Here is a 12,997-nt window from a genome sequence, read left to right on the forward strand (position 1 = left end):
ATTGTTTTCCGTTGAACGGTGTTGTTACCTTCTTTTCTTTTTTAAGTGTGTTGGCCAGTCCTCTACATCATCTTAGTAGCCTACTGTTCCATAACTGTCACGATCGTCGAATGAAGTAGACCAAAACGCAGCGTCGTGAGCGTACATATTCCTTTTTATTAGGATGACGCCGACAAAAACAATAAACAATACAATAACAACCGTGAAGCTAAAGGGCTATGTGCCACAAACAAAGTTAACTTCCCACCACGAAAGGAGGGAAAAAGGGCTACCTAGGTATGGTTCTCAATCAGAGACAAAGTTAGACAGCTGTCCCTGATTGAGAACCCCCAAAACATAGAAATACAACTAATAGAACTAAAGAACATAGAATGCCCACCACAAATCACACCCTGACCAAACCAAATAGAGACATAAAAAGGCTCTCTAAGGTCAGGGCGTGACAACCATTTTTGTATTCTTCCTCGACCTTTCCTCACCCTTTTACATTGCTATTCCTTTAAGGACTCCCGAATGGCGCAGCGTTCTAAGGCACTGCATCCTGGTTCGAATCCCGACTGTATCACATCCGGCCGTGATTGGGAGTTCCATAGGGCGGCGCACAATTGGCCCATCCTCGTCCGGGTTTGGCAGGGGTAGGCCATCATTGTAAATAAGAATTCGTTCTTAACTGATTTGCCTAGTTAAATAAAGGTTAAATGTAAAATGGACCCATTGCAACTGGGGCTTTAATCAATACAAATAGTCACAACCAAATGTATGTACAAAACAATGCAGTCTACGGTGGTAAACAGGAGCTCGGAGCGCTGGGTGTCAGTATAACACAAGGTGACTGACTGGTGCTTTGTAGAATAGGCCTTGCCCCTCTCTGGGTTGTTTTGTTCCATACATAGGTCGGGGCGGACATTAGAACAAGACGATAGACATAAAGGATTGTGTTCTATTTCGCTGATGAAACATTGGATAAAGTGTGGATAGAAACCCGTTGGCCATTTGATCTTCAGGATTGTATTTTTTCATTGAGGATTGTGTTTCCTTTTCTATTTAACGATGGGAGACGGAGGACAAAGGCGCAGATGGGAGTACTGGTGGGTTGCTCTGCGTTTCTCTTTGCTGCTGTGCTTCGTGGAGCAGGTTTCGGCTCAGATAAGGTACTCTATTCCCGAGGAGGTGGAAGAGGGAGCCGTTGTTGGAAATGTTGCTAAGGATTTGGGTCTTGACGTCAGTAGTTTGGTGGAGAGGCGGTTTCGAATCGTTTCTGGATCTAAGGACGCTCTTTTCCAGATAAATCAGAACAATGGCGTCTTGTATGTTTATAAGAATATTGACAGAGAGGAGCTTTGTGTCGGAAATGTTGCATGTGTGATAGATCTAGAGATCATTGTTGAAAACCCGTTAGAAGTCCATTACGTAGGTGTAGAAATAACAGACATAAACGATCATACCCCCAGCTTCTCCGAGAAAGATATACACATCAAAATAGCTGAGAATAAACTGCCAGGGGCTCGTTTTGAACTCCAGGCTGCGCGTGATTTGGACTATGGAATAAATTCTGTACGTACCTATAAATTAAATCAAAACGAGCATTTTGATTTAGAGCTGCGAGATAGCGGGGAAGGTGATAAAATCCCTTTTTTGGTTTTACAGAAAGCCTTAGATAGGGAACAGAAGACCAAACATGTATTACTATTGACAGCATTGGATGGGGGGAATCGGCCTAGAACAGGTACTCTGAACATCACTGTCACAGTCCTTGATACAAATGATAATCAACCTGTATGTAGCCAAGACGTCTACTCAGTGACGTTACAGGAAAATGCTGATATCGGTAGGATTGTAGTAAGGGTTAACGCAACTGATACAGACCATGGATCAAATGGAGAAGTTGAATATACACTTGGTAGGAATTTGAAGCGTGGAGTATATGACATATTTGAACTGGATAGCCTTACTGGAGATATTCGGGTTAAAGGTCCAGTAGATTTCGAGGATAATGAGGTGTACAGGTTAAATATAGAGGCGTCTGATAAAGGCCAACCTCCACTGACTGTTGATTGTCGAGTTATTATAAAGATAACTGATGTAAATGACAATAAACCATCTATTGGTGTTACATCCCTCTCAAATACGGTGTCTGAAGTTTCTAACCCAGGAACTGTTATTTCTCTCATCAGTGTGACAGATAAAGATTCCGGTATTAATGGTAAAGTGCTTGCTAGTATATCTGAAGACGTGCCATTTGAGTTAAAGTCATCATATAAAGAAAACGTATATTCTATCGTCACAAAGGGCCGTTTAGATCGAGAACTCGTGTCCCATTATGACATCACAATAACAGCCACTGACTGTGGTCAGCCTCCTCTGTCCACATTCAAAACTCTGACCGTCCAGATATCAGATGTGAATGATAACAGTCCAGAATTCTCCCAAAACCCTCTTGAGCTGTACTTAGTGGAAAATAACGCCCCTGGTGGGTCCATATTCTCTGTAAGCGCCACAGATAAAGACTTAAATGAAAATGCAGCAATTTCATATCACATTGTTAGAGGAGAAGGGAAACAAAATGTCATTGCATCTTTCCTGAATGTCAATTCTGGTAATGGTCATATTTCCGCTTTAAAAAGCTTTGACTTTGAAACCTTCAAAACATTCCAATTCCAAGTTGTAGCTACAGACTCTGGAACTCCGTCACTAAGCAGCAACGTCACAATAAACGTGTTCATTCTGGATCAGAACGACAACGCTCCAGTGATCTTGTATCCAGTCAGCGCTAACGGTTCCGCTGAAGGCGTGGAGGAGATTCCCAGCAATGTGAACGCAGGCCATTTGGTGACTAAAGTGAGAGCCTATGACGCTGATATAGGATATAACGGCTGGTTATTATTTTCACTGCAGGAAGTTACTGACCACAGTCTCTTTGCTTTGGACCGCTATACAGGACAGATAAGGACACTTCGGTCATTCACAGAGACCGACGAGGCTGAGCATAAACTGGTCATACTGGTAAAAGACAATGGGAACGTTTCACTCTCAGCAACAGCTACTGTGATTATCAACGTTGTGGAGCCCAAAGAGGCTTTTGCAGCTTCTGATGTTAAAAGCGCAGTAAAAGACGAGGAGGAGAACAGCGTTACATTTTATTTGATCATCACTTTGGGGTCAGTTTCAGCACTTTTTATCATCAGTATCTTCGTGTTGATTATAATGCAGTGCTCCAATACCCCAGACGATTCCTCCAAGTATTTACAAGATGTGAATTACGACGGGACACTGTGCCACAGTATCCAGTACAGATCCGGAGACAAACGGTACATGTTAGTTGGACCCAGAATGAGTATAGGTTCTACATTATTCCCGGGCAGCAATGGGGATACTCTAGTGGTACCTGACCACAGGAGGAGAGCTTCTGGAGAGGTAAGAACTGTCTTTGAGCATTAAACTTTGAAAGCGTATTGCTGGTTATTTGAATGTATTTATCGTGCGTAATGAAATGTATGACTGAAGATTTAGCGCTTAATATCTACCTTGATGGCGCAGAATTGGTGATAAGTCTCTTGAAATAGTTTTTTGTTTTTATGGGCATGAGATATGCTGACATTTGAAAACGTTGACTGATTAGTCACAAATTAGGTCCCAACATGACACATGAGTGTAATTCCCCTGTCTACAAACTGCTTTTCTGTGCGTAATGGAGAACTGAACTCGTTCATGCAATTGCTGTCCACCCCTGTGGTGCTGATTTATAAGATCATTGTTTTTCTTTGCAATCGTGTATGTACTATGCCTGTCTTTTACATCTGTAGACCTCCACATTCATTTAGTCCCAGTCCTTTTCATTTTACTCCCACTAAACCCTTCCTCGTCACACGCCTGTAATTGTAATATAGTGGTGGTTAATTTGCTGATCCTAATACAGAAAGGTACTATCGTTCTCGAGCCATATGTACTCATGGTAAACGGTAGATCGGTCCGCAGTGTGTCAGTATAACACAAGGATACGTTCTGGTACTGTTATACTAGGCCCTGCCCATATCTGTGCTGTTTAGTTCCCCACAGATACAGAGAGAGTCTTGGGGACATCAAATCAAGGCGTGCTATTTCAGACAAAGACTATTTCATTTTTTTCCGTTTGCTGAACCATTGGATTCGGTATGGATCATTACGACTTTTCCATCTGATCATTAGGATTGTAATTTCTCATTGACAACTGGGTTTGATTGTTTAACGATGGGAGACGGAGGACAAAGGCGCAGATGGGAGTTCTGGTGGGTTGCTCTGCGTTTCTCTTTGCTGCTGTGCTTCGTGGAGCAGGTTTCGGCTCAGATAAGGTACTCTATTCCAGAGGAGGTGGAAGAGGGAGCCGTTGTTGGAAATGTTGCTAAGGATTTGGGTCTTGACGTCAGTAGTTTGGTGGAGAGACGGTTTCGTATCGTATCTGGATCTAAGGACGCTCTTTTCCATATAAATCAGAACAATGGCGTCTTGTATGTTCATAAGAATATCGACAGAGAGGAGCTCTGTGATGGCAATAGTGCGTGCATGATAAACCTGAAAATCGTTGTTGAGAATCCTTTAGAAATACATTATGTAGGGATAGAGATAAGTGATGTGAACGACCATTCACCCAGTTTCTCAGAGAAAGAACAGAATTTGGAAATAGCAGAATCTACTCTGCCAGGCACAGGTTTCCAGTTACAGGCAGCACGTGATCCAGATTCCGGAATGAATTCCGTTGGTTTATATAAATTAAGCCATACTGAATATTTTGATCTGGAGCTGCGGGACACTGGAGAAGAAGGAAAAATCCCTGTTTTGAAATTACATAAACCTCTCGATAGGGAACGTGAAAGCAAACATATTTTAGTTTTAACCGCCATCGATGGCGGTAGCCCGCCAAGGTCAGGGCATGTCAACATTTCAATCACTGTTCTTGATAATAATGACAACAGACCTATTTTCAGCCAGGACGTTTATTCTGTGACAATACAGGAAAACGGTGCAGTTGGAACAATTGTTGCTAAAGTTAATGCTACCGATTTGGACGACGGTGTCTATTCTGAAATTATATATTCATTCGTGAAAAACCTAAAAAGAAAAGTATATGATACTTTTAGCTTAGATTCTAATACCGGTGAAATATCAGTGAAGGGTAATGTCGACTTTGAGGATACTGAAGTTTACAGAGCTGATGTTATGGCATCAGATAAAGGACAGCCCCCTATGAGGACAGAATGTAGGGTTATCATAAAAATACTTGATGTAAATGATAACAAACCCGAGATAGAGGTAACATCTCTTTCGACTATGGTCTCTGAAGATTCCAAACCACAGACTGTTATTTCTCTCATAAGTGTAACTGACAATGACTCCGGCATTAACGGTAAAGTCATTTGCATTCTGTCAGAAGATGTACCTTTTGAATTGAAACCTTCATTTCAAGATAACATGTACTCTTTTGTTACGAAACAGCGTTTAGATCGAGAACTTGTGTCCCATTATGACATCACAATAACAGCCACTGACTGTGGTCAGCCTCCCCTGTCCACATTCAAAACTCTGAGCGTCCAGATATCAGATGTGAACGATAATAGTCCAGAATTCTCCCAAACCCCCCTTGAGCTGTATTTAGTGGAGAATAACGGACGTGCTGCGTCAATATTTTCTGTAAGCGCCGCAGATAAAGACTTGAATGAAAATGCTGCGATTTCATATCACATTGTTAGAGGTGAAGGGACACAGAATGCCATGGCATCTTTCCTGAATATCAATTCTGATAATGGTCATATTTCCGCTTTAAAAAGCTTTGACTTTGAAACTTTAAAAACATTCCAATTCCAAGTTGTAGCTACAGACTCTGGAACTCCGTCACTAAGCAGCAACGTCACAATAAACGTGTTCATTCTGGATCAGAACGACAACGCTCCAGTGATCTTGTATCCAGTCAGCGCTAACGGTTCCACTGAAGGTGTGGAGGAGATTCCCCGCAATGTGAACGCAGGCCATTTGGTGACTAAAGTGAGAGCCTATGACGCTGATATAGGATATAACGGCTGGTTATTATTTTCACTGCAGGAAGTTACTGACCACAGTCTCTTTGGCCTGGACCGCTATACAGGACAGATAAGGACACTTCGGTCATTCACAGAGACCGACGAGGCTGAGCATAAACTGGTCATACTGGTAAAAGACAATGGGAACGTTTCACTCTCAGCAACAGCTACTGTGATTATCAACGTTGTGGAGCCCAAAGAGGCTTTTGCAGCTTCTGATGTTAAAAGCGCAGTAAAAGACGAGGAGGAGAACAGCGTTCCATTTTATTTGATCATCACTTTGGGGTCAGTTTCAGCACTTTTTATCATCAGTATCTTCGTGTTGATTATAATGCAGTGCTCCAATACCCCAGACGATTCCTCCAAGTATTTACAAGATGTGAATTACGACGGGACACTGTGCCACAGCATCCAGTACAGATCCGGAGACAAACGGTACATGTTAGTTGGACCCAGAATGAGTATAGGTTCTACTATAGTCCCGGGCAGCAATGGGAATACTCTAGTGGTACCTGACCACAGGAGGAGAGCTTCTGGAGAGGTAAGACATGTATGTCTCTGTAATTGTATAGAAATCGCATAGATTATTGTCCCATTTTTTTTGTAAGTTCATATATTTAATTGAACTACGGGGTCTTGTTTGAGTGGGTCTAATATGTTTTTTTCGGAGTATGGCTTTGGCGTTTTAACAAACCTCCACCTTTCACAGGGTCTGTCCTTGAAATCAGAGGATCAGGAGTCACCACCACATTTGAAAGTGGTCGCTGTCCACGACAATTGCTCTGAAACACTTTTCAGTTTAAAGTGTTATTTGACATGTCACATATTTATGTTTCGGTTTGAGTTGCTGCGCATGAAACCCATTCTCCTAATGCGCAGGGTGTCGCTGCTTTTCAGTGTTAGAAACGTGCATTTTGTTTGAATCCCTCCCTCCCTTTGTCGTGTTGCCTCATTAAAAATCATCCGGGTCGAGTGAAATGGGCACTTGCTTTCTGGAATTGAGAATACTATCCGCATGGATACTTGCTTGAATCTTTTTCGTTGATGAACTTGGCACCTTGATTTTTCTGGATGAAGCGGACTGTAATGGTTCCAAAATAACAGGGCTTGTCAAAATGATAGACGGACAGAGAAGAGAGGCGCCTCACTGGGCGATGCTGTCGTTTGTATTTTTGTTGTGCTTTCCCCGTGGAGCTTATTGTCAAATACGCTATTCTATCGCGGAGGAGTCGAAAGAAGGTTCTTATGTGGGAGATGTAGCAAAGGATTTGGGGTTCAGTGTGGATATACTGGCGGCGCGAAGGTTTCGGATTGTATCTGGCTCTAAGGAAGGTCTTTTGCAGATAAACCAAGATAATGGCGTGTTGTATGTGAACAGAAACATCGACAGGGAGGAGCTGTGTGAGAAAATCAGTGTGTGTTTAATCAACCTAAAAACGGTCGCCGAAAATCCAATGGAAATACATTATGTTGAGGTTGAAATTACGGATATAAATGACCATTCTCCCATTTTTCCAGAAAAGGAGAAACGCTTAGAGATTGCAGAGAATGCTGTGCTCCAAGGAACGCGTTTTCCTCTTGACGCTGCGCGTGACCCTGATGTTGGAGCAAATAGTCTCCGTAAGTACACTCTCAGTCAAAACGATAACTTTGACTTAGATGTTAAAACTCGCGGTGAGGATAAAATTCCTTTTCTGATTTTGAAAAAGACGCTAGACAGAGAGCAGAAACCTGAAATTCGACTGATTTTGACTGCGTTTGATGGAGGTGAGACAGCTAGATCTGGCACAGTCAATGTAACAATACATGTGATTGATGTCAATGACAACGCACCAGTCTTTGACAGACAGGTGTATACGGTAACTTTATATGAAAATCCTCCCGTAGGTGCCTCAGTTCTAAGATTACATGCCACGGATATAGATGATGGCGCCAACGGACAGGTTATATACACTTTTGATAACAGTCTTAAAAACAAAGCGTTCGATTTATTCGAGATAGATGATGTTACAGGTGAGATCACTGTAAAAGGATTAATAGACTTTGAAGAGCAGAGTGTTTATGAAATTGACATGCAGGCCTCTGACAAAGGTCCAGTTACATTGACTGGTCACTGTAGTGTTGTTATTAACGTGAAAGATGTAAATGACAACGCACCTGAGATGGACGTGACGTCCCTATCAAGCCAAGTCCCAGAGGATGCACGACCCGGTACAGCGGTAGCTCTTATCAGCGTGTTTGATATGGACTCTGGTGAAAACGGCTTAGTTATATGTACAATCTCAGACAACATCCCTTTCGAATTAAAACCGTCCTTTCAGAAAAATATGTATTCGTTGATTACTAAAAGCAGATTGGACAAAGAGTCAGAGCCTGTGTACACAGTGACTATAACTTCTACAGATAAAGGAGTCCCATCACTGTCTTCCCACAAAACCATCACAGTCCATATTTCAGACGTTAATGATAACAGTCCTGTGTTTTCTCGTAGTCAGTATACTTTTTATGTACCGGAAAACAATGCTCCACACGCGTCTGTGTTTTCCATTAGTGCCTCAGATAGAGACCAAGATGACAACGCTCGTGTGTCTTATAACATTTGGAAAAGTGATGGCGACGCTCCTACTATATCCTACCTAAATATTAATTCTGATGATGGTAGCATTTACGCGCTAAAAAGCTTTGACTTTGAAACACTTAAAACATTCCAATTCCAAGTTGTAGCTACAGACTCTGGAACTCCGTCATTAAGCAGCAACGTCACAGTGAATGTGTTCATTCTGGATCAGAACGACAACGCTCCAGTGATCTTGTATCCAGTCAGCACTAACGGTTCCACTGAAGGTGTGGAGGAGATTCCCCGCAATGTGAACGCAGGCCATTTGGTGACTAAAGTGAGAGCCTATGACGCTGATATAGGATATAACGGCTGGTTATTATTTTCACTGCAGGAAGTTACTGACCACAGTCTCTTTGCTTTGGACCGCTATACAGGACAGATAAGGACACTTCGGTCATTCACAGAGACCGACGAGGCTGAGCATAAACTGGTCATACTGGTAAAAGACAATGGGAACGTTTCACTCTCAGCAACAGCTACTGTGATTATCAACGTTGTGGAGCCCAAAGAGGCTTTTGCAGCTTCTGATGTTAAAAGCGCAGTAAAAGACGAGGAGGAGAACAGCGTTACATTTTATTTGATCATCACTTTGGGGTCAGTTTCAGCACTTTTTATCATCAGTATCTTCGTGTTGATTATAATGCAGTGCTCCAATACCCCAGACGATTCCTCCAAGTATTTACAAGATGTGAATTACGACGGGACACTGTGCCACAGCATCCAGTACAGATCCGGAGACAAACGGTACATGTTAGTTGGACCCAGAATGAGTATAGGTTCTACTATAGTCCCGGGCAGCAATGGGAATACTCTAGTGGTACCTGACCACAGGAGGAGAGCTTCTGGAGAGGTAAGGAGATTAATGCGTTTTTATACAAGTCACGTACATCGTACATGGTCCTCATAAACCATGTACAGTGCATTGAGTGTCTCAATACAATCATACTATCTTGGGCATTTTTTAACTTGCTTTGCTGTTTAGGTTTGTGTTCTGGTGTTTTTGTTTTTGTTTCAGTACTGTCATGCACGACAGTCTGGAGGGAATCGTCTTGCATTTCTATTTTGTAATTCATCAAGTGTCCTTTTTATACCATATTTCTGCTTTAGAATAGTATGTGTGGGACATGCTAAATCAATCTAAAAGGAATTCAAAGTTGTTTCCTCATAGAGCTGTGTTTTTTGGACGCAGCGTTGCGCTCTCGTGGTGTGTCGCTGTCCATTAGCGTGGTTCTGAAACGCTCGGATGTCTCGCAGCTCCGCAGGAGAACATATACCGTGCAGATAAAGTTACATGCTTCATTTGATATTGTTGTAAATCTGTATCAGTTGCTGGGTAGATAATATTTGCCTACATTTGCCTACACACAGTGTATATTTATGATTGTCTGTCTCTGTATGTTTGTGCCAAACATGCTTCTGGTGCTGGAGTAGCCAATGTCCTTTACACAACCATGCAATCAATGTGTGGTAGCATCGCATGGTGTCAGTGCTTTACTAGAATAACGCTCTTGAAAGCAACGCTCACGTCACACTTTTGCATCCACCCCTTAGTTGGTTTATCATTCAGTAGCTAGCTGACAAGAGTCGTAAGCAACAAGAAGATATTTCATACACACTTGAACGGAACTAAAATGCTTTTTTAGAATAATGAGCTATGATCCTATTTGGGAATGCAATGGGTAAGGTATCCTTAATAATATAGGCATTGTGTCGCGTGCTGTGGATTCTTTTTGGACTAAATATATACAAAAATGGAACAAAGAGGACATGGAGCACGGTGGGAGCAAAGACGGAGGCTTTGGGCAATGGTTGCTTTGGTTGTCTTTTGGAGCGGAGCTTCAGCACAGTTAAGATACTCCGTCTCTGAAGAGCTTAAGGAAGGAACTGTCGTGGGGAATATAGCTAAGGATTTGGGAATAGATCTGAGTACCTTGAAGGAGAGGGGATTTCGAATCGTGTCTGGCTCGACGGAGCCCCTTTTCCAGGTAAACCAGAATGACGGCATCTTGTATTTGCACCGAAAAATAGACAGAGAGGAGGTGTGTGAACGGAGCAGCGTGTGTTTGATCAACATGAAAACCGTTCTAGAGAACCCGCTGGAGATCCATTATGTCTCAGTGGAGGTGTTAGACGTTAACGACCATTCTCCCAGCTTTCCCGAGAAAGAGAAACGGTTAGAGATATTTGAGTCAGCCTTACCAGGGGCGCGATTTCAGCTCCAGGCTGCGCTCGACACTGATGGTGGACAATACTCAGTTCAACAGTATAAACTCAGTCACAACGATCATTTCCGTTTGGAAGTTAAAGACCGAGGTGATGATGGCAAAATCCCGATATTAATATTAAAAAAACCACTGGATAGAGAGGCTGTAAAGAGCCATATACTGCTGCTTACAGCTATTGATGGAGGACAACCTCCAAGATCTGGAGACATGAGAATAACTGTAGATGTACTGGATATCAATGATAACCCGCCTGTCTATACAAAAGATGCTTACTCTGTATTGGTGAATGAAAATACTATTGTTGGCACAACAATTGTACAGGTAAACGCCACCGATTTGGACGAGGGACCAAACGGTTTAGTAATGTACTCGTTTGGCAATAGCGTGAATAGTAAATTACGCAAACTCTTTGATCTGAACCCAGTAACAGGTGAAATCATTGTGAGAGGACTGATAGATTTTGAAGAAAAAGACAAGTACGAACTCGACATACAGGCATCGGATAAAGGACTTGCACCAATGACATCAGATAAAAGCGTAGTAATAAGGATAGTTGACCTCAATGACAACGCTCCTGAGATTGAGGTGACATCATTTTCAAGAGCAATCGCCGAGGATTCTAGACCTGGAACCACAGTCGCGCTAATCAGTGTTAATGATTTGGACTCTGGTCTCAACGGGAAAGTTCTCTGCTCTGTGATGGAAGACACAACTTTCAAACTAATGCCATCACTACAGGATAATATTTACTCTGTGGTCACCATGTCACCCCTGGATAGGGAAAAACATTCTGAATATGATGTTACAATAGTAGCCAAAGACGCAGGCCAGCCGTCCCTGTCATCTGTAAAGACTATTAGTGTTGTAGTATCAGATGTGAATGATAACAGTCCAGAGTTTTCACTGAGCCCCTATACTTTCTATGTCACTGAGAATAACCACCCAGGCGCCTCAGTATTTTCCGTGAGTGCTTCAGATCGTGACATAAATGAAAACGCAATTATTTCATATCAAATTCTGAGAAACGGTGTAGAGGAGAATAAATTGTCATCTTTCCTCAACATAAATCCTGAAAATGGACACATACTGGCGCTAAAAAGCTTTGACTTTGAAACTTTAAAAACATTCAAATTCCAAGTTGTAGCTACAGACTCTGGAACTCCGTCACTAAGCAGCAACGTCACAATAAACGTGTTCATTCTGGATCAGAACGACAACGCTCCAGTGATCTTGTACCCAGTCAGCGCTAATGGTTCCGCTGAAGGTGTGGAGGAGATTCCCCGCAATGTGAACGCAGGACATTTGGTATCTAAAGTGAGAGCCTATGACGCTGATATAGGATATAACGGCTGGTTATTATTTTCACTGCAGGAAGTTACTGACCACAGTCTCTTTGCTTTGGACCGTTATACAGGACAGATAAGGACACTTCGGTCATTCACAGAGACCGACGAGGCTGAGCATAAACTGGTCATACTGGTAAAAGACAATGGGAACGTTTCACTCTCAGCAACAGCTACTGTGATTATCAACGTTGTGGAGCCCAAAGAGGCTTTTGCAGCTTCTGATGTTAAAAGCGCAGTAAAAGACGAGGAGGAGAACAGCGTTACATTTTATTTGATCATCACTTTGGGGTCAGTTTCAGCACTTTTTATCATCAGTATCTTCGTGTTGATTATAATGCAGTGCTCCAATACCCCAGACGATCCCTCCAAGTATTTACAAGATGTGAATTACGACGGGACACTGTGCCACAGCATCCAGTACAGATCCGGAGACAAACGGTACATGTTAGTTGGACCCAGAATGAGTATAGGTTCTACTATTGTCCCGGGAAGCAATGGGAATACTCTAGTGGTACCTGACCACAGGAGGAGAGCTTCTGGAGAGGTAAGGAGATGAAAAAGAATTTATAGTTCACAATGCTCTTACACCTGACCATTGACATGTAGTACTGATAGTATGCTTGAGTTGGAGAATTATATACGCTATCATTGTATTTGTATGTATTTAATATTTCATTGACTAAAAGGGTTATGTGTGAGTTGGTCAAATATGATGTTTTAAATCAGAGGGTTGTGTCTGTAACATGATCTGAGAGC

General features: G+C 42.3%; 2 protein-coding genes across 9 annotated transcripts in view; both read left to right on the top strand.

The window, feature by feature from the left end:
- LOC139581378 (protocadherin alpha-C2-like) overlaps window positions 1-12,997 on the top strand; it is a 208,163-nt gene that overhangs the window by 9,082 nt on the left and 186,084 nt on the right. Inside the window, exon 1 of one of the 8 annotated variants that reach the window (XM_071411057.1) lies at window positions 903-3,414. The exons of 4 other annotated variants lie outside the window; for them this stretch is intronic. In XM_071411057.1, coding sequence (XP_071267158.1) covers window positions 1,051-3,414 — 2,364 coding nt within the window. In that variant the 5' untranslated portion in view covers window positions 903-1,050. Of the gene's footprint in view, window positions 1-902; window positions 3,415-7,012; window positions 9,521-10,260; window positions 12,786-12,997 lie in introns of those variants that run through there. 3 more of the 8 variants (XM_071411059.1, XM_071411066.1, XM_071411053.1) reach the window with 3 other exon arrangements.
- LOC139580255 (protocadherin alpha-3-like) lies at window positions 4,076-6,953 on the top strand. The gene is made up of 2 exons (XM_071408806.1): window positions 4,076-6,591; window positions 6,948-6,953. The coding sequence occupies exons 1-2, from the start codon at window positions 4,228-4,230 to the stop codon at window positions 6,951-6,953; spliced, it is 2,370 nt and encodes a 789-aa protein (XP_071264907.1). The 5' UTR covers window positions 4,076-4,227.

Source organism: Salvelinus alpinus, chromosome 7, assembly GCF_045679555.1.
Source record: "Salvelinus alpinus chromosome 7, SLU_Salpinus.1, whole genome shotgun sequence".
Taxonomy (NCBI): domain Eukaryota; kingdom Metazoa; phylum Chordata; class Actinopteri; order Salmoniformes; family Salmonidae; genus Salvelinus; species Salvelinus alpinus.